The sequence below is a fragment of the Hyla sarda genome, chromosome 6, assembly GCF_029499605.1.
Source record: "Hyla sarda isolate aHylSar1 chromosome 6, aHylSar1.hap1, whole genome shotgun sequence".
Classification (NCBI taxonomy): Eukaryota; Metazoa; Chordata; class Amphibia; order Anura; family Hylidae; genus Hyla; species Hyla sarda.
The window spans coordinates 183,089,007-183,111,781 of NC_079194.1; the positions used below are offsets into that span (position 1 = coordinate 183,089,007).

General features: G+C 46.2%; 1 protein-coding gene across 3 annotated transcripts in view; it reads left to right on the top strand.

The window, feature by feature from the left end:
- Positions 1 to 22,775, top strand: part of LOC130276524 (serine/threonine-protein kinase Nek11-like) — a 654,676-nt gene that overhangs the window by 547,859 nt on the left and 84,042 nt on the right. For all 3 annotated transcript variants that reach the window (XM_056526012.1, XM_056526011.1, XM_056526013.1), the window contains one exon: positions 5,121 to 5,157. In XM_056526012.1, coding sequence (XP_056381987.1) covers positions 5,121 to 5,157 — 37 coding nt within the window. The remainder of the gene's footprint in view (positions 1 to 5,120; positions 5,158 to 22,775) is intronic.

Sequence of the window (22,775 nt, forward strand, 5' to 3'; positions counted from 1 at the left end):
AGTGCAGTGCAGCGTATTGTACTTCCCTCATATACGCACTAAGTATGTCAGGCAGAGAAGTGCAAGGATTTGCACAGAGGAGTAGCAGAGGCCTAAATTCTTCAGGCAGAGGTTGCAGCAGACTAGGGGTGAGTGGCAGCAGAAGTTGCAGCGAGAGGCCTGAGCTCCCGTTATCAGCTAGCAGCCGTGTCGTGACCAGCAACCCAACTGCCATTGTCGATTGGTTAACACGGTCATCCACTTTATCACAAGTGACATCTGGCATGGTCCGGGAGAAGTCCCTGTCCTCCCATTAGAGGAGACATCCGCCGCTTTCTCGGGCAACTAGTGATGAGAAGAGTGACGTGGGAGGCAGTGTTGCGTGGGTTCAGGGTCATGAAGCTGACACAGGAACCTGAGGAGGACATCAGTGACGTGCAGACACTTGTTGATGATGATGAAGCCGATTGCAATTGGGAGCCGGGTGCAGAAGGGGCTTTATCATCATCAGGAGAAGAGAGTTGTAGGTTGCCTGTGAGGCAGCAGCTGAGCCAGCAGGGCGGTAGCATGGTAGGCAGTCAGCCTGGTGGTAGAAGTGGAAATTCTGGAGACAAATGTGCCCGGGGGAGACCACCTGCAGCCTACCTTCCCGGGAGGTAGTGGAACAGTGGCAGTAGCAGTCAATTAGTGCGGACTGTTGTTAGGAAAATCAGCTACTCGGCAGTGTGTCTGTTTTTCATCAAGCATCTGGAAGAGGTTAACATAGCCACATGCAAGATATGTCAGCAAAAGGTGAAGCATGGCCATGGTCTCAATGTTAGCACCACGGCCCTGCATCAACATATGCTTCGCCACCATGAAGTGGCCTGGGAGAACCGTGGCTCCGATGTAGTGGTCCAGCCTGCTGCATCACCCAGTGGCACGCCGATCCCTCTTTCAGCCAGCCAAGGCTCCACCACCTCAGCCGAAGGGAGCAGTGTGTCATACCCTCCTTCTGTTGCTCCAGATACTCCTGCTCCTCCTACTTTTAGTCAGCCATATTACGCCAACAATCCATCGGCAAAGCCATGTCCAAGAGACAACAGTATGTGCCCACTCCAATGGTGCAGAAGCTGAATGTACTCCTGTCTAAGTTGCTGGTGCTGCAGTCCCTCTCTTTTCAAGTGGTGGACTCTGCACCTTTAAGAGAACTGATGGCTTGTGCCGAGCCAAGGTAGAGAGTGCCAAGCCGTCATTTCTTTGCGAAGAAGGCAGTACCAGCCCTGCACAATTTTGTGGAAGAGATGGTAGTCCAGTCCTTGAGCCTTTGGGTGTGTACCAAAGTGCATGGCAGCACCGACGTCTGGAGCTTTAACTACGATCAGGGACAATACATGTCACTGGGTGAATGTGGTTCCTGCACAGCCACAACCCAACAGGTTATGCCGCTTCCTCCTCCACACTCTCAGGCCATAAGTCCTGTGACAGTGTTCGACTCCGCCTCCTCATCCTCCACCGTGTCCTCAGCCTCCACTGCCTAGACAAGTCTCAGTAGCCCTTCAGCAGAGCACCCTGTGTGCAGAGCACCGCAGTGTCACGCTGTTTTTCTCATGGTTTGCCTTGGCAAAAAGAAGTCACACAGAGGAGGAAGTGCTCAGTCATTCGTAAAGAAATCGGAGCATGGCTTACTCCACGAAAACTGGAAATGGGAACCATGGTCACTGACAACTGGAAGAACATCTTGCATGCGCAGCCACTGGGAAGGCTGAGCCGTGCGCCCTGCATGGCACATGTGTTCATTCTGGTTGTGAAGCAGTTCCTGAAGTGTTCCCCCCATTTGCAAGACATCCTAACAATGGGAAGGAAACTTTGCATGCACTTCAGCCACTCGTACACCGCAAAGCACACCCTCCTTGAGTTGCTGCGTCAGAACGGTATCCCCCAACATAGTCTGATTTGTGAGGTTAACACACGTTGGAATTCCACCCTCCATATGTTGAACCGACTGTATGAACAGAGAAAAGCCATCACCGATTTCTTGATGATCCAAGCGGATAGGGGTACTCCCCTGTGTAACTATGTGAATCAGTGGCAGGGGATCCGATCATCCAGCATGGCGGCCGGAGGTCCCCTCACCTGGCTCTGGCCGTCTCCCGGGAGATCGAGCAGACCAGAGCAGAAGATGACCGATAATACTGAGCAGTGGTGTGTCCTATACATAGCACTGCACAGTATTAGCAATCAACTGATTGCTATGAATAGTTCCCTATAGGGACATAAAAAGTGTAAAAAGAAAAAAAAAAGTTAAAAAAATGTAAAATAAAAAGTTAAAAAATGTGAAAAATCCCCTCCTCCAATAAAAAAGTAAAACGTCAGTCTTTCCCATTTTACCCCCAAAAAAGCGTAAAAAAAATGAATACACATATTTGGCATTGCTGCATGCGTAAAAGTCTGAACTATTAAAAATATTGTTAATCATCCTGTACGGTGAACGGCGTAAACGTTAAAAAAAAATTTAAAAAGTCCAACATTTTTTGTCACAATTTATTCCCAAAAAAATTTATAAAAATTAATAAAAAGTAAAACCTAAGCAAAAGTGATACTGATAAAAACTACAGATCATGGCGCAAAAAGTGAGCCCTCATATCGCCCCATATACGGAAAAATTTGAAAGTTATAGGTAGTCAAAAATAGGGCAATTTCAAACATACTAATTTTGTTAAAATGGTTTGAGATTTTTTTTAAGCAGTACAATTATAGAAAAGGATATAATCATGGGTATCATTTTAATCGTATTGACCCATAGAATAAATAAAACATGTCATTTTTACCGGAAAGTGTACAGTGTGAAAACAAAACCTTCCAAAATTTGCTAAATTGCTGTTTTCTTTTCAATTTTCCCACATAAATAATATTTGTTTGGTTGCGCAGTACAGTATTTAGTGATGTCATTACAAAGTACAATTGGTGACGCAAAAACAAGCCCTCATATGGGTCTGTGGATGGAAATATAAGAGAGTTATGATTTTTAGAAGGCGAGCAGGAAAAAACGAAAATGCTAAAATAAAATTGGTCTGGTCCTTAAGGCCAAAATGGGCCTGGTCCTTAACGGGTTAACGTGTCCCAAGAAGTCAGCAAGCATGTACAGTACACAAATGACAATGGATTTAATGTTTTTTATTATATATTGAATTACTTTTCTCCAACAATGAACACTCTCTCATTCATGGTCAATAGCATGATTCCCTGTAAAACTTAGTTCCCAGAATGGCTTTCTGGCTCATTCTTGGTCCTCAGCATGGCATCCCATATAATTCCAAGTCAATAGAGTGGCTCTGCATCTCATTCCTGGTACCAAGCATATGGATAGCCTCTCATCCCTTGTCCCATGGATGGCTCTCCAATCTTTTACTGGGGCCCATCATGGCTCCCCTGTCATTCCTGGTATCCAGGATGGGTCTCCGTTTTATTCATGGGCCCCAGCATGGCTCCCCATCTCATACATTGTCCAATGCATAGATTTCTATCTAATGTTTAGTCCCCATAATGGCTTCCCATCTCAATCCTAGTCCCCAGCATGGCTCCCCATCTAATTTGCAGTCCCCCACCATGTTCCCGATTTTTTTGTTGTCCAAAGAATGGCTCCCCTTCTTATTCCTGGTCCTTAACAGGTCCTTAGCGTGGCTTCACATCTTACTCCTGCTCCTCAGCATACCCCCCCTCCTATTCACAGCCTCCAACATAGCTACTTTCTTATTCTTTTATCCATGGTCTCCAGCATGGTTCTTAAAGTATACTTAGTTTCCAGCGTAATGTTGACTTCCTTCTTAATCACCAACATGGCCCCTCTCTCTTGCTCAATTCCCAGCATCGCTCCCACTCCCATTCTTAGTTCCCAGCATGACACCTCTACCCATTGCAACATGACATGAGCTGCACCCTCCCATCTCTAACAACCTCCTATTCTCATTCCTCTTAACCAGTGATGCTGGCTGTTCCTAGAAATAGCCATCCTCCTTCTCTATCAGCTACAATGATGTGCCATAGTTCTGGCAGCATCTCTGTATTGATAATCGTCGCAAATCTCCTACTTGCTCCAGTTCGGTTGTGAAGCTCAATGCTGATTTGCTTCCAGATAATTCAGTGTTCAATTATCAGAGTTCAGAGTGTGGTCTTTTCATTGTTAAAATTAGTGGTTTTCAGTCAGATAAGGGGATAGTCTGCTTATAAAGGGCTGCTTTTATAAACTAAAAATCAGTCACAGAAAAAAGTGGTCTAGATGGTGGGTGGTATTCTCAGGTGTTTTTACTGTACAAGTAAATTTCGTTGAGTTAATAATATTAAACCATTATAACCAAATCAACCCAATCCTAACTTTGGGTGCGTACTTTGGATCTTTACCATCAGGACTATCTAAAATACAGTGCAGGTGAATATAAGAAACTTTGTAATGTATCTTATCAGAGAAAAATGTATCCATTTATCGGGCTCCTTTCCTCCTCTTCCTTGTTCCTAAACTCATAATTTACTCTGTTAAACAGCTCAATTACATCTTCAGAGAGAAGTTGTACTATCAGCTTATTGAGAGATGAAATTACATGCTGGTCATAGATGTCTATGGAGAGATGAGGAGCGAGGGGGTGAATAGGAGACCGGAGTAGCTAGAAACCAGAAGCAGATGGAGAGACTACAAGTGTTTATAGAAAATAATTAGTTTCACTTAGTTCTAAATTCACATCTTAGACTGCTTAGTATTGCTCTATAATGTCCTCCATGCCTCTGAGGGTGTGCTATAGAGATAAAAGGGAACAGAATACTCTGTCTGCATGCAGTGTATTCAAGACAACAAAGAGGTTACACTCCATCCACTGGAGCAGAAATCAAATGCCATATACAAGTTATTAAATTGGGCAGAATTACTGATACTCCTCATGTACACACAGAAAAGCTTATATTGAAAATGTATCTAAAATGACAATACACTGTTAGGTAATTTTGACACGTTGTAACTTAAGTTACATTCACCTAGAGTTATCCATAAAGCATGGTTCTATGTTTACAATTTAATTGTTAACTCACTAGTGATAACCTATGGCTATGAGGAATTAATAGATCATCTTTAAAGAAGCCAAAATAATATCTTTACATTTTGATTTCTGCAGGTCCACTGGGTTGAGGAAAAACCTGTAGAGCAGAAAGGTGAGTATTTATCAATGAGATTAGTACAACTGACTGACATATTTATCATATGAAGAGGGCTCTGGCACTGCTTACAGACTTAAAACTGCATTAAACTTCATGCATGAATTTCTATCTAGACCATGGCTCTTTTGTTAAAGCTCTGGTGGTGCTCCATACCCCCAGATAATAGTAAATATTAATGGAAAAATCCGTTTTTTATTATTTACATAGAGAATGAGGATCTGCAAGCTTTTACATCTGGTGGTGCTGATTTATGTCTCCCATGATCCTCAACTAGAAAGCAATAATAACTCTGTTGATAATTTTTATCATTATTCATGGCTCCCATGATTCTCAGCCAGACAGCAAATCTATATGTCCCTTGTTGCTCAGCCAGCCTTGGACCTTGCTGGCATCGCTTTTTCCATTTTTGCTCCACCAACTAACAGCTGACTGTGGACCATGAGATAAATGTCAGCACCTTGGTCATTCCTCAACATACATATATTATAATATTAACATACATACAATTATAATAATATCGCAACAGCAATGAGAAACTGAAAGGACAGGAATTCTTTCTAGAAACCATGCATCCTAGGGAATGTTTTTCCCAAAATGTCAATGTTTTTTATTTTTTAACATATGATTATGTTATACACCTAAGTAGCTCTACAATCTAATAATCATATACAAAAGAGAGGAATTCGCTTTTAAACAGTTATAGCAATATAGATCCCTCTAGAGGCTCCTTGGTAAAGCTATGCTTCGTATATCAAAAAGACACTCAACACTACATTTGCTATCGCAGAATGCAAATAGAATTAGATTATAAAATAATATTTTCTTCCTATAAAGCCTTATCTACTTGGGCAATAACATGATGTTATAGCTTTCTAGCAATTAGGAAACATTATATAGATCTCATTTGTCCTTGGCCTTATTTTCAAAGGGTCAAACCAAAAAGAAAATCAAGTCGAGACCTCTGTTTAGACATTTAGATAGAAGCATATACTGTCTGACTAGCAGCCTGTTCTAGCCACAGGGATATAAAAAACATAAGTGATGCAAGAAAGCCAACACCTTTTGGCTTCCTTAATCTTAATGGACACCAATGTTGCTTCTCATGTAACCAGGTTATTAGCGCATATTTTTATTGGGATGATTGGTTTTAAGGATTATGGTACTAAGGGCAAAAAATTGCCGTGCCCAAGGCCACAACATTTGGCTACGATCCCTCTTATATTTTGCAGGCTGTTTTAGATCATTCAAGCCTGCTTTGCATCTACATACTGTAACATAAGGCCTTTTATCAAGTACTTCACATACATTTTCAGCCTGTACGTATCACAATGCTAAGTCTTTAACAAATTGTAAATGTAAGATATAGATCTTGTATTGAAGCATTATTGATTACAGTTGAGTAAATTTTTCTAAAGCTAGGTTCGGCAGCTTTGCCCCTCTTTCCAAAAAAGCCTGGTTTGAGGTAAACAGTTTATTTTTTTTGGAATTGCAACAATATTGGTGAAGGTGTCTCAAACTAGTAAAGAACTTGTAGATTGTAAAATCTTAAAGAAACGTTGAAAGAGTTGCAACACGTTTTGAGTCTGTCAAGTAAAGACCCAATGGATTTTCCCAAGCGTTTCAAAAATCAAATTGGTTTCCCAAAATAGAGAACGATAAATAGCTTTTGTATGAAAACCATCCCTTTTTTGTGGAGGATTATAGGCTGCATATGGGTAGACATAGTTGGTAGAAGCCAAGAATGATGGGGAACTGGTGGTAGTTGTATCCAGCGGATAGCAGGCAGTGGTGGACTGGTGGGAGTTCTATTAGCTGGCGTTCAACAAGAAGTCGTGGACTGGTGGGAGTTGTAGTAGCCAGTGGACAGAGAGCAGTGGTGGACTGGTAGGAGTTGTAGTAGTCAGTGGACAGCAACAATGATGGTAGAATTGTCTAATCAGGGGTATCTGGCACAGGAGGTTTAAATTTCTCACAGATCTATGCCTGATTCATTTTAACAAATGTGAGTTTTGCCACATTGCTGATAGACAATCTTGTTTGCTTAGGAGTGACCCTGCCGCCTGCTGTGTTGAACACTCAATCTGATGCTACACTGGAGGTTGGACAAGACAGAACACCAATTGCAAACTGGGAAAGTTCTGCCCAATGGTCTAATCTTGTGATCCAAAAGTCCATGGGGTCAATACTCATGGTGTCTGTCAGAGAAAGGGCACAGCTTAGGTATGCATCAACCTTGATGTTCAGGTGGTGGTGTACATCCCTTTTCCAATTCATGTAATACCGGATGTAAAAACTCAGCCATCATGTACTCCAATGTGAAGATGCCGCTGCTACTGCTCCGGACTCCTGCAGCGTTAGTGCTGGCAGAGGTAGTGTGTTGACTCAGCGGAGAGTGTAGAGTAGACCTCTGTCCGGAAGGTGTTTGGTGCTAGAAAGCCTTGGCAAGCTTGCTGAGTATCTTCTCCCTATAAAAATTCAATTTTGCCTCCTTTTCAGAAGGTGAAAAAATTCCCCCATTCTGGATTTATACCGAGGGTCTAAGAGTGTGGCTATCCAGTACTCATCTCTTTCCTTCATCCATGCAATATGCCTTCTCACAAAGTCCCACTTTCTCATCCTCTTCATCCAACTCAAGAACATCCATACTGCAGCCAAACAAATGTGAACCTTTCTCCATCCGTCCCTACTCGATCATCACCGTTAGTGTTTGGTACACTGTTTGGTCGGTGGCATAACATCACTAATTTCCCTGCTGCTCTTGCTGACAAATCTTGTTGCCTCTTTGAAAGGCCTAAGCACGCAACAGGTGTCTCTGATTAGCTATCAATGTCTCAGCTGAAAGTAACATTGGCTCCAAGAATTGCCAGCTGCATTAGGAAATCTTTCACTGCTTTCTGCTACTGGCAGAGCCCACTTCCTGTAAAACTTCCTGTTGCAGACAGAGCAGCAACTCGCCCAGGTTTAATAGATGTAATACAGTTTGGCAGTGCATGACTTTGCAACAATAAAAGGAGGAGAGGAGGAGGAAGCGATGCAAGACATCCGTGGAGAAGGACCTAGTTGAGGAGGAATATAGACAGCAAATGTAAGAAGTTGAACTGCACCAGCGTAACCAGGGAGGTGTCACTACTATTTCCTGGCCTTGTTGCGGTGGAGTCTCACTCTGCAGGATGTTGACCCAGTGAGTCGTAAAAACATGTGTTGTCCCTGGCTATTGCTACTACTCCAAGTATGTACTGTGCTGCACATGGCTAACTGCATTGAGTGGTCCACCCTCTCTAACACATGATTGTGCAAAGCAGGGACAGCTTTCTTTGGGTAAAATAATGGCGACTAGGTATGCGCCACCAGGGCTGGGTGCACCCCATTAGTTGTCTATAGGCAGTGGAGTCAGCAAGATTGTAGCGTCTGCACCCCCAACAACTTGGCCAGGTGCAAATTAAAGCACACCACAACAGCACACCACAACAGAGTGACTGGGAGAATACTACTGTCTGTATTACATAGATTTTACATAGATAAATAACAGGATAGAAACACAACATTGATAAGGACATGACAGAGGATGCACTTCCCGTGGACGCAGCCTGGCTGCTAGACAGGTGAGAGGGATCTGGAGTAGCAGATGCAGCAGCAGGGGCATCTTCACTGTACTATACAGCCTTGTGATGCTGCTTCATGTGCCATATTTAGAGTTGTAGTTCCAATACTCGAACCCTGGCCACAGCAGATGTTTAGTTTGCAGAGATGGCACATTGCCACGTTTTTTGCATCTGGTAAGGTAAAAAAGAGTTTCCATATGGCATAATAACAGACAGGTACACACCCTGACATCTCACTGTGACTATCCTCTGGAAAGTTTTTTATTTAAGGCTAAAGATGCAGCAGCATCAACGTCAGACCAACAGGCCTACATATTTTACGTTTGACAAGTGTTTTGGTCTTACTTTGGCTCCCCTTCTTTGCTGACAATACCACTACCCTCTTGTTCTGAACATGTCAGCTTCTCTCCTGGTTCCCACATTCTGTCCAACAATACATCATCATTATCAAACTACCTCTCATTGCCCTGCCACTTTTCTCTGCATAAACTTCTGATGCCTGATCATGGGCTCCTTTCCCACACACCCACCACTCCTACCACCACTTGTGCTATGCTTTGTCACTGCTTTCACCTCCTCTGCAACACACAAATGTTAACTATCCTAACATAACTCCTCCTCCAGCTAATTCAATCCTTCTGCCCTTCTGCTTAGCACTAGGGGGGAAGCAAGGACAGAGATGATTGAACAGACCATCTAGGATGGACATCTCCACCGCTCCATGTAACTTTAGACGATGAGGAATCCACTCACACCTGACTCAACATCATGCTGTCAGACTTTTTCTCCTGCTGAGAAGGGTCAGACTATCCTCCAAAAACCACACACCCCTGGAAGATAGTGAGAACTTTTGCTTGCTGATGCGACTTCTACTACTACCACCAGGCATCTGGCTGTTTCTGCTACTTGTACTGCCACCAACAATCTTATTGGCAGAGGACATGGCAGGGGGTGCCCGTCCTCTATTCCTGTCTGACAACTTCAAACATATATATATATTTTCTTTTTTTGGGGGGGGGGGGTTATGTTATGATTTTGGGGTGATATGTCACCTATTAGTCAACTTTCACTCTCAGTGCTAGAAATTCCTATTTATGTTAAACCCAGCAACAAATGAAATTGTTTTTATAAAACCTAGGAAAGACATGTAAAGTGTCCTTAAATGGCTAACCACATTCAGTCTTAACACAATTAAATGCCTAGTTATGTTAAACCTAGGTAGAAATACCGTAAACTGAGAAAATAAACATTACTTGTCCCTAAATGGCTTTGACGTGTTCACTTTCAATGCTTTTAAATACACAATTAGGTTAAACCCAGGTAGAAATACTTTATGTTCGATTAAACTCAGAAAATACTGTATATATACATAACTAGTCCTTAGAAGGCTATGTCACATTCACTGTCAACGCTTTTAAATGCGTAGTTATGTTAAACCCAGGTAGAAATAAGATATGTTTGATTAAACCCATAAAAATACGCATAACTTGGCCTAAAATGCATATGCCATGTTCACACTGTTTTAAAGGGGTTCTCCGATGCTTACACATCTTATCCCCTATCCAAAGTATAGGGGATAAGATGCCTGATCACGGGAGTCCCGCCGCTGGGGACGCCCGTGATCATGCACGCGGCACCCCGTTTGTAATCAGTCCCCGGAGCGTGTGACGTCACGCCTCCGCCCCATGTGACGTCACGCTCCGCCCCTCAATGCAAGCATATGGGAGGGGCGTGATAGCTATCATGCCCCCTACCGTAGGCTTGCATTGAGGGGCAGAGCGTGACATTACACAGGGGCGGAGGCGTGACATCACATGCTGCCGGCCCGGTGGTCGCCCGTAATCAGACCCGGAGCGAACACGCTCCGGGGACTGATTACAAACGGGGTGCCGCGTGCATGATCACGGGCGTCCCCAGCGGCGGGACTCCCATGATAAGGCATCTTATCCCTTATCCTTTGGATAGGGGATAAGAAGTGTAAGCACCGGAGAACCCCTTTAAATGCATATTTATGTTAAAATACAGGTTAGCCCACTTCATTGCTCAGCTTGCTAGGTATTGTAATTTGTTAACTTTTATGGACTTGTTCCCTGCTGGCTGGGATTTGTGGTTCACCAACTGGACACACCTCTGCAGGTGACAGGAGGTAACTACCTGAGGTCAGCCACTGATTAATGCATTACTCAGCTTGCTTTTGAATTCTGTAGGATTCGTAGATCTTTCTAGGATCAGTATCTCTTGCTTTCTCTTGCTTTATCAGCCTCTTAAACCTACCTCTTTTCTGTGTCCTTATTGGCCTATGAGCTGAATGTCACATGATGCAAAGTAATGATTGAATAACCTGGGGTCATGTAATCTTGCTAGTAGCTTCAAGGTATGCTGGGCTACCCTGATGTCATCTCAGTATTCCCCATTACTTCCTCCTTTCATTCAGGTGCCAAAACGCTGTGTGTCCCTCATCCCTTCTGCTATATATTACCTTACGCGAGCTGAGCCTGGCAATGTTTAAAGGTTCAACAAGCCGCTGTAACCGCAAAGTTTTGCCAGGCTCGGCTCACTCATCTCTTTTAGTGATGTATTGTGTTAAAGTAACTATATTGTTTTGTGACAGTGTTGATTAACCTCTTGGGGATGCAGGACATACAGGTACACCCTGCATTCCCGGTCCTTAAGGACGCAGGACGTACCTGTACGCCCCTGGGAATTCCAGTCTCCGCCGTTCTCCGGATGGGAACCGGACCTGGATGCCTGCTGAAATCCTTCAGCAGGCCTCCCGTGACAATGTCTAAGAAGACCCCACCACCACCACCATGTCGGCGATCACTGCAAATTCCAGGTAATATGCATCTCCGGTGACCCAGAAAATAAGGGTGATCGGGGCTGTCCAATACACCCCCAATCCCACTGAAGGGATAGGAGTGAGGTGGAAGGGGTTAAAGTTCGGTTGTTCCCCTGGTCTGTCCACCCATGGTAGTTCGGGCAGATCGGGAGACCTGTCTTTCAGCGGAGGACCCTTACCGGCGGCGTGCGATGATCAGCGGTGGGCGGCGATCCTCTCCCTTGTGCAGAGGCCGCGATCTTTCTGACGACGGAAGCCAGTAGGTGAGCTGTTGCCTAGCAACATCTGGAGGGCCACAGTTTGGAGACCACCGCAAATTGATCTCCAAACTGTGGCCCTCCAGATGTTGCAACGCTGTTGGCAGTTTGGGCATGCTGGGATTTGTAGTTTTGCAAGATTTGGTGGGGTACAGTTTGGAGATCACTGTGCAGTGCTCTCTAAACTGTGGCTCTCTACATCTTGCAAAACTACAACTCCCAACATGCTTACACAGCAGTTTGCTGTCTGGGCATGCTGGGATTTGTAGTTTTGCAACATCTGGAGAGCCACAGTTTGGAGATCACTATACATTGGTCTCTAAACAGTACCCCTCCAAATCTTGCAAAACTACAACTCCCTGCATGCACGAACAGCAAACAGCTGCCCCGGCATGCTGGGAGTTGTAGTTGCGTGCTTTAAGCTGTTGCATAACTACATTTCCCAGCATGCCTTTCGGTGATCAGTACATGCTGGGAGTTGTAGTTTTACAATAGCTGAAGGCACACTGGTTGGAAAATACTGAGTTAGGTAGCAGAACTTACTCAAGGTTTTCCAACCAGTGTGCCTCCAGCTGTTGCAAAAGTACAATTCCCAGCACGTTCTGTCAGTACATGCTGGGAGTTGTAGTTTTGAAACAGCTAGAGGTTTCCCGCCCCATGTGAATGTACAGGGTACAATCACACGGGCGGGGATTTACAGTGAGTTTCCAGCTCCAAGTTTGAGCTGAGGCAAATTTACCGCTGTAGCTCAAACTCCTAGCAGGAAACTCACTGTAAACCCCCACCTGTTTGAATGTACCCTAAAATCACTACACGACACAACATAAAGGGTAAAACACTACATATACACACACGTATACTGCCCCCCCCCCCCCCAATAAAAATGAAAAACATCTCGTATGCCAGTGTTTCTAAAACTGGCTTCCAGCTGTTGCAAAACAACAACTCCCAGCATTTCCGGACAGCCATTGACTGTCCAGGCATTGGGAGTTTAGCAACAGCTGGAGGCACCCTGTTTGGGAATCACTGGTGTAGAGTATTTTTGGTAGCAGAGGCAATTGTAACGCTTGTGTCCAAGTCCACCCCTATGCAAATCCCTAATTTAGACCTCAAATGCGCACTCTCACTTCGGAGCCCTGTCATATTTCAAGGAAACAGTTTAGGGCCACATATGGGGTATTTCACTACTCGGGAGCAATTGCATTACAAATTTTGGGGGGCTTTTTCTCCTTTTATCCCTTATGAAAAGGAAAAGTTGGGGTCTACACCAGCATGTTAGTGTAAAAAGAGGTAAAAGGGAAAAAACATCCCAAAATTACGAAAATACCCCATATGTGGACGTAAAATGCTCTGCTGGCGCACAAGATGGCTCGGGAGTGAGAGCGCACTATGTACATTTGAGGACTAAATTGGTGATTTGCTCAGGGGTGGCTGATTTTACAGCAGTTGTGACATAAACGCAAAAAAAAAAAACACCCACGTGTGACCCCATTTTGGAAACTGCACACCTCATGGAACATAACAAGGGGTATAGTGAGCCTTAACACCCTACAGGTGTTTGACAAATTTTCGTTTAAGTTGTATGGGAAAATGAAAAAAAAAAATTTTTTTTTTACAAAAATGCCCTAATTTACCATAAATTTTTCATTTTCACAAGGGAAAATAAGAAAAAAGCCCCCCCAAATTTTTAACCCCCTTTCTTCTGCCTAAGAACATATCCCATATGTGGATGTAAAGTGCTTTGCGGGCGCACTAAAGGAGAAGGAGGAGAAGGAGCGCTGTTGGGCTTTTTGGAGAGAATTTTTGTCCGGAATTGAAGGCCATGTGCATTTAAAGCCCCCATGGAGCCAGAACAATGGACCCCTCCCCACATGTGACCCCATTTTGAAAAATTCACCCCTGACGTAATTTAATAAGGGGTACAGTGAGCATTTACACCCCACAGGTGTCTGACAGATTTTTGGAACAGTGTTCTGTGAAAATGAAAAATTTAATGTTTTGGCACCATGGGGGCTGTGTAAACGCACATGGCCGCGACTTCCATTCCAAACAAATTCCCTCTCCAAAGCCTCAGTGACGCTCCTTCTCTTCTGAGCATTGTAGTTCGCCCGCAGAGCACTTTACATCCACATATGGGGTGTTTCCATACTCTGAAGAAATGGTGTTACAAATTTTGTGAGGCTTTTTCTCCTATTATCCCTTGTAAAAATCAAAAATTTGGGGTAACACCAGCAAGTGAAAAAAATAAAAATGTTCATTTTTACGTCCAACTTTAGCAAAAATTCGTCAAACACCTGTCACGCCCCCTCCCATAGGCTTGCATAGAGGGGGCGGAGCGTGACGTCACACGGGGCCGAGCCGTGACATCACAATGGTCCGTCCCTCTGATCGTCAGAAATCAGACCCGAAGCAAACACGCTCCGGAAACTGATTCTAACAGGGTGCGGTGTGCAAGATCACGGGGGTCCCCAGCGGCGGGACCCCCGCGATCAGGCATCTTATCCCTTATCCTTTTGGATAGGGGATAAGATGTCTAAGCACCGGAGTACCCCTTTAACATCCACATATGGGGTATTTCCATACTCAGAAGAAATGGGGTTACAAATTTTGGGGGGCATTTTCTCCTATTACCCCTTGTAAAAATTTTAAATTTGTGGAAAAACCTGCATTTTAGTGAAAAGAAAATTTCCTTTACACATCCGACTTTAATGAAAAGTTGTCAAACACCTGTGGGGTGGTAAGGCTCAGTGTACCCCTTGTTACGTTCCTTGAGGGGCGTCGTCTCCAAAATAGTATGCCATGTGTTTTTTGTTTTTGTTTTTTTTGTTTTTTTGCTGTTCTGGCACCATAGGGGCTCCCTAAATGTGACATGCCCCCAAAAACCATTTCAGCAAAATTCACTCTCCAAAATCCCATTGTGGCTCCTTCCCTTCTGAGCCCTCTATTGCGCCAACAGAACAGTTTAAATCCACATGTGAGGTATTTCCTTACTCAAGAGAAATTGAGTTATACATTTTTGGGGGATTTCTCTCCTTTTACCCCTTGTAAAAATAAAAAATAAAATGGCTCTACAAGAACATGCGAGTGTAAAAAATGAAGATTTAGAATTTTCTCCTTCATTTTGCTGCTATTCCTGTAAAACCCCTAAAGGGTTAGTAAACTTTCTGAATGTCATTTTGAATACTTGGAGGGGTGCATTTTTTAGAATGGGGTTATATATGGGGTATTTCTAACATGAAAGCCCCTCAAATCCATTTCAAACTGGTCCCTGAAAAATTCAGATTTTGAAATTTTCGTGAAAATTTTGAAAATTGCTGCAATACTTTAAAGCCCTCTAATGTCTTCAAAAAGTAAAAACACATCAACTTTATGATGCATAAAGAAGACATATTGTATATGTGAATTAATATATAATTTATTTGGGATGTCCATTTTCCTTATAAGCAGAGAGTTTCAGCAAATTTTGGAATTTTTCCCCAAGAAATGATGCAAGTATCGCCGAAAATTTACCACCAACATGAAGTAGCATATGTCATGGAAAAAAAAAATCTCAGAATGAAAAGGTAAAAGCATCCCAGAGTTATTAATGCATAAAGTGACAGTGGTCAGAATTGCAAAAAAGGGCTGAGTCCTTAAGGTGAAATTGGTCCCTAAGGGGTTAATGGAACCCTTGAGACTAGTTTAAAGGGGTTGTGCGCTACCCTGCCTTTCGGAGCTCCGCACGCAGCGTCCGGAAGTTCATTACTCCGAACGCTGTGTGTGGGCTTCCGTGTTCGCGGCCCCCTCGTGACGTCACGCCCGCCCCCTCTACCAAAGTCTATGGGAAGGGGACGTGACAGCGTCACGAGGGGGCCGGGCGTGACGTCACGCCCGGTGGCCGCTAACACGGAAGCCTGCACACAGCGTTCGGAGTAATGAACTTCCGAACGCTGCGTGTGGAGCTCCGAAAGGCAGGGCAATGCACAACCCCTTTAATGCAAAATGTTCTACGTAGCAGAGCTCAACAATAGGTAACTGCTGGCTTGTGTGGCTCCAGAGCACTGGGGCCTATTATATAGGGTTCAGCATGTAGCTGTTATGTCTAGCACAGGAGTTAATTAGAAACTGTTCTAATAGGAACAACATAACCAATTATAGATAATTCCACTTGGTCGTATTAACCCTCTGCCAGAGAGAGCTTTCAAAAGGCAACAAACTTGGTGTTAAAGGGAAAAGATAAATTAAACCAAGCCATAGGGGCATTCAACAAATGAGTAATATTCTGTGCCTATCCACTAATTATATGACTCCAGAGTCAGTTTTAATAATCTTTCATTACTTAATTGCTGTATTGGAAGACAATTTGGCATGAAATAGGAATAGGTTATTGCTGTGCTTTGTGATTCTGTGCACTGCTGTCAGTAGAGATTGGATCTAATTGTAATCTGAACTCAGAACTATACAGCCGATGTGTGATTTTACAACTCGTAACAGTTTCCTAAATTAAATAACAGCATAATCATCTTGGAAACATCTGTATACTTAACAGAAAGAACATCATTGAACATCATTTTACAGAATATATATATATACATATATACATAATCTATACAAAATTCATTTATTAATACTTAGCTTTAAAGGGGTACTCCGTTTCCTTGCTTTCAGAGCTCCGTTCCCCGGCGTCTGGAAGTTATTGTTCCGAACGATGTGTGTGCGGGCTTTCGTGTTCAGGGCCGCCCCTCGTGATGTCACGCCCGACCCCTTGTGATGTCACGCCCGCCCTCTCAACGAAAGTCTATGGGAAGGGGGCGCGACGGCCTTTGAGTACCCCCTTTAAAGAGTACCTCTCATTTTTACATTTTATAAATTCTCCTAGTTCACTGCCCCCATCATGATAAACCACCCCCTGCCTTTATTTTTGTTATTTTTAATTTCTCTACCTTGATATTGCTGCTATATTTGCTCAGTCTCAGTCAGATACACAGACAGGGAAGGGGTGTTCCCCAGCAGGCTGTGACATCATCTGAAGCCATACAGGGGATAACTTCCTCCCTCACTCTGCTACACACAGCCCAGAGCAGTTGAATGTGTGCAGCATCGGGTGTGTCCCTCTTGAGCTCTCCAGGACTTCCAAGCAGAGTACAGAGGCAGGTGTTCCATCAGCCTTTCCCAGGAGTGTGGCAGCCTCCTGGGAAGGGTCTTCCTGCATGGAGCCCCGGGAGTCCCGGACCTCCACCTCCCATTCATCCATGCTGGCGGGGTGGAGAGCAAACAGCAACAGCCTTTGTTCCGGCCATAGGGAAAAGATCTAGCAGAGTCTGCAGCAATGCAAGGCAGAGATCTGGTGGAAGGAAGGCGAGGAGATAGAATGGGGAAATTTGGCTGAAAGAGGACCCAAGGAACCCAGCCCCACCTACTGCTCCCGCATGACCGCACGGTTTGCTGAATACGATCGCTGTGGTAAGGAACTAAGGTTGGCCACAGAATTTGTCAAACTCTGGGTCCAAGAGAAGCAGGCCTGAGCTGACGAAAAGAATTACATCCCTGAAGGCTGAGATCACAAAGCTGGAGGAGAGGAGGGAAGAGATCCTCGAGGCTAGCTGTTTTTTCAGGGGGAATCTAGAAAATTAGGATCGGCTTGCCACCATGAAATCCCCAGGTAAGATGAAGGAGGATTTGGATGATGGGGAGAGTAGTGGCGGTGAAGATAGTGAGGATGGTGGTGAAAAGGAGGAGGAGAGGGTGGAGGAAGATGCTGTGCCTGTGGCTGCTCCCTGTGATACCCAGACCACCCAGGACAGCTACATTGAACCGGCCCAGGTGGCGTTTCCTTCGAGTGAGAGTGAGGAGGATGATGTGGAGAGTGAGGCTGGGGGATTATTGAGGGCTATAGTCATGCAGGAGTCCTCAGCCCACCTCCAGAATTTTACCTTTGGTGATGATCTATGTGATGATGTGGCAGTTAAGAGGAAAGCTAAGAAGAAAAAGACACAAGAATCCGTGCAGTATGTGTTTGTTCCTTTCCAGCAGTCTGGGCCAGCTGCAAAGCTGGTTCAGGCTGCTGGGCCCCCTAGACTGCCAGACCCCGTTTCTATAGTGGAACGGGGCCAGCATGGGGGGTATAGCATGGCATCAACAATGGCTGAGGACGCAATCCACTCATCCTGTCGGTAGGGATGGGCAGGATGGGCTCATGGTGGGCAGCCCTGGTGCACTACAGGACTGCCCCAGTGTTGCAGGGGCATGTCTAGGTGCCAGAGGCGAGTTTTGCTGCTGTGTGCTCGGGGGGCGGTTCCCCGAGTGATGTGGGCATTAACGGTGCTGCGGAGCACTCCCCTATGAGAGGGGGGAGTGTCCGGGCACTGGTGGCGGAGAGCAGTGGGTCCATGTGCTTGGGGGGGGCGGTCCCCGAGTACTGTATGTTGTACGGGTGCTGCGGGGCACTCCTCTGTGAGGAGGGGGGAATGTCCGGGTGCCGGGATCAGACGCAGAGCCCGTGCAGTCGGGCAAACTAAGCACTGGCACCATGGGAGGAGCTGGGGTGCGCCCGGAGGGGCAGCCCCAGACTCCGGAAGTGACTTCAGCCATGGAGAAGGCACTGTCAGCATCGACCCCGGCAGCTAAGCCAGCAAAGAAGAGTTTTATAAAACCAGCAGTACTACAAGTCCCACCCAGCCCAGATTCTGTTAGGACAATAGTGCAGGATGTGAGAATGATGGGTGTAATAGTGTTGTGGATGAGAGGAGTGTATGCGGGAGTGTACGTGGTGTGAATGATGGTGGGAATAGTAGTGGTATGAATGGGAAGTCTGGTATGGATGGGAATAAAGATGATGGGAGTAGTGGTGTGAGTGGTTGTACAGATGGTTATGGGTCTGGGACTGGTCTGGATGCCCCCCCCCCCGATAGTGACTGCTCCTAGGAGCTATGTCAATGTCGCTGCCGGGGGTTCAGGGGGTCCCCATCTCCGTCCAGCTATAGAGGCCATTTGCAACAGCACCTCCTGGAGGCTCTGCGTAGGGGCGACAGGTCGATCCAGGTAGAGGGAAGGGGTGAGGTTTACTTGTCTTTCTGGATAGAAAGGCACGGTTTGGGGGTATTCCGAGAACAGAATGGGGAGGTGGTCTGGTCCCTCCCGACAATCGGGTAGGACAATAACCGTAGGAATGTGGTCCGTCTGATTTGGAGGGGCGAAGATGTTGCCCACCTCGCGCAAAAGTGGTTGAGCTCCTCCTTCAGATGGATTTCAGGGTGAGTGACATCTTTGCCCTGATTCACCCCTACTGTTTGTCCGAGTTTGATGTCAGTTTTGTCTGGCAAGAGGGTCTCGAACTCTTCTGGTCGAAATACAAAGTGGCAAAGAACGAGCCCGGCTCGCAGGATTTCGCTGTACAGATGATTTCCCGTCAGAACTCAAGAAAGTGACTGCTTTGACCCGTAACGAGTCACTTTCTTGTTATGACATTATGACCTGGCTTGGACGGTATGGGGATGTAATGGACATGCCCAAGAAAAACTTGGATGAGCACAGGATCTGGTCTGGGGCCTGAACGTTTTCCGTCAAACTCAAGCGTTCAGGGAGTACGATTGCCCACATTCCATCAGCAGCCTTCCTTGGACATGATAGGATACAGGTCTTCTACCAGGGGAAGCCCAACGTCTGTAACAGGTGTGGCAGCCCCACCCACTTTAGCGCAGCCTGTACTATGTAGGTCTGCACTTTGTGCTGTGGGGTGGCTCATCTGGCTGCATCCTGTCGACAGATCAGGTGCCACCTGTGTGGTGTCCTCGGGCACCCTTTCAGCCGTTGTCCTAGCGCCTTCATCCATGTGGCGGCCACTCCGGCTGAGGAGAGCTGTGACGTTGCCTCGGCCGGGGAGGGAACGGGCAGGGATGGTGGCGCAACAGGGCTAGTGAGGAGGAAAAAGGGCCCCGCCAAACTAAAGCGGGAGGAAAATCGGAGGAGGAGTAGGGAGCTGCAGAATGCCCAGGTGACGGGGGGTAGCTCCGGCCCCTGCTCCTGAAGCTGGTCCTGTAACCAATGAAGCCCTGGAGGAGAATGTGCTGGATGAGGAGATCAGGAGGCTGCGCAGAGAGGAAGGCAATATGGCCGACCCTTCCGATTCCTCCCACTTTGAAAGTGTGGATGAGGAATGTGGGGAGAGGCCCAAAAAGAAACATAAGGGCAAAAGAAAAGGGAGAAAGAAGAGGTCAGAACCCTCTGTTCCTTTACTACTGGCCAGGTTCAGAACGGAAGCCTGGATGCCCCCCCTCTGATTGACCTGTCAAACCGGTACCTCGTCCTCGATACCATCTCCTCCCCCTCCTTGAAGGGGGAAGGTGAGGGCGGTGGGCCTAGGGAGAAAGAGCCTCTGGGGGGAACTAGGCCCTGTCCTGTTGAGGCACCTTCCTCGGAGGCCCTGGCTAGACCGGGGCCGGACGGAGAAGGGGATAACATGGATCTATCAGATTTGAAAAAAAGATCGAAGAGTGGTTCTGCCCTCTCGTCTTCTTCGGGGGATGAGGGGGCAAAAAAGAAGGGAAAACAAAAGTAAAGGGTGTGGCCGTCTAATTTAATCACCCTGTATGGCGGCACTCACCCCATTGACACTGGCATCTATTAATTGTGCCAGCATAAAGTCTGATACGGCTAGATTTGCAGCCTTTGATTTTCTGAGCCGCGTTGAAGCTGACATTTTCTTTTTACAGGAGACCAAGTTGTCATATCTAGCCTCTCTAGTTGATGTCAGAAGAGAGTGGAGGCGTGGTCCCTCCCACTGGTCTCTTGCGGCTGAGCCGTATAGTGGGGTGGCGGTCCTTTTTACCACTCCTGTTGTATGCCGACGGGTTATTGAATTAGAAATGGGGAGGTGCCTGATTATAGATGTCCTCATGAAGGGACAAGAGCTTCGGCTGATTAACATCTATGCACAAACCAGGTGGGGTCGTAAAGATCTCTTTATGAAGATTAAGCCCTTTCTTTTTACGAGTCGGCAAGTGATTTTTGGAGGGGATTTCAATAATGTCACGAGGTCCCAAGATAGGAGAGGTTCCAATTGTCAGCTGACTTTGTGTAGCCCTCAATAATATAGTTAGGGAAGCTCGCCTAGAGGATGCCCACATCCGAAGCCCCTCAGGCCATGTGGGTTTCACCTTTCATCGAGGTGGCTGCAGGTCTAGGTTAGACAGGTTTTATTTAAAGGAGGAAGTCGTCTCTTCCGCAGTGTCCGTGGTGAAGGAGGAGTTCGCCGATCACTGTATGATTTTGTTTTCCTTGAATGAGACCCCCGGATGGGTAAAGGTTATTGAAAGATGAATTCGTCCCTCCTGGAGGAAGCGGAGGTAAGACAGTCCTTTGAGGATTTTTTTCAGAGTCAGGTACCTTTACTGAGCCTATGTAGTAGTAAGTCAGAGTGGTGGGAGATATTCAAGAAGCGGGTTGCGGGGGTTCTAACGCCAGCTCTCGAGCCTCAGGTCCCTGAACAGGTATCGCCTGTATCAGGGTCTGAGGAGAAAAGTCGAGCTTCTCGTCTCGACTGGAGGTAGCCGAGAGGACATCTCCAGAGTGAAATCCTTGCTGATGAGGTGTCAGTACGATAGGCACGCATCTTTGGTTTTTGAGAGGGATTATGGGAGGTACCGCTCACCCGACCCTTACAGAAACTGCAAGATGTCAGTGAGTAGTAAGTCATTTCAGGATTTATTGATAGTACGGGATCTCTGAATCGGTCCAGATCAGGGATCTCGGAGGCCGTCAGATCCTTCTACTCGCACCTCTTGGGAAGGAAGGATCTGCATCGGGATGTGATGTCGGGTTTTCTGGCTGAAACCATTCCTGAGCCAGGGGTAGACCCCTCTCTTGGCGTTTTGGCAGAAGAGATCAGGGAAGAGAAAGTGCGGCTGGCAATCGAGGGGCTTGCAACTAAGAAGTCGCCAGGTCCGGGTGGCTTAACATCCGAGTGGCACAGGACCTTTAAGGAGTCTTTAGCTCCCCTCTTGGCGGAGGTATTCAATGAGTGTCTCTCCTCAATGAGTCAATGAGGAGGTCAGCCCTGATTCTTCTCTCAAAGGGTAAAGATCCCAACCGTATTGAGAATTGGAGACCCTTAGCTCTTCTCAATACGGTTGGTAAAGTTTGCACCCCGGCTCCTTTCGGAGACTCAGCACTGCACTGTTCCAGGCTGAAGCACCTTAAGTGCTGTCCTTAAGTGTGTCAGGGAGGCAGTGGAACGGAGAAGTGCAGGTCTCTGGAAGGGGTACTTGCTTCCTCTGGATCAGGCCAAAGCATTTGATTGGGTAAACCACGAGTACCTCTGGTCTGTCCTCCTGAGATATGGCTTACCGAATAATTTTGTTAATTGGCTTAAGATCTTGTATGCAGGGGCAGAGAGTTTCCCACTGGTGAACGGGTGGCCTGGCCGCTCTTTTGGTGTGGGATCCGGAGTCAGTCAGGGTTGTCCTTTGAGCCTGCTGTTATATGTGTTCGCGATCGATCCCTTCCTTAGAAGGGTGAGTCGCGGACCATTGGCAGGAGTCGGGGGTGAGTCTGGCAGAGCCGAAGGCCATCCAGAGGGTGGTGGCGTATGCTGACAATGTCACTATTTTCGAGGAGGTCAATGTGGTGATGTCAGAGGTGGACTGCTACTCAGAGGCTTACGGGTCTAAGATCAACCGGGATAAGTGTGAAAGTCTCTGGCTGGGAGGGGGAGATCCCACATTTGATCTCCCGGACACCCTTCCAGGGCCCCAAGAGTCAGCAAAAGTCTAAGGCATCACATTTGGCCAGGAAGATTATCCCACCAAAAACTGGGATGTAAGCTCCAACAAGCCACTCAGAGGGTGAACCAGTGAAAGGGTTGGTCTTTGACCCTCAGGGAAAGGGTACCCCGATCAAATCATGCCGGCTCCCCTTGTTTATCTATCTGGGCTGCGT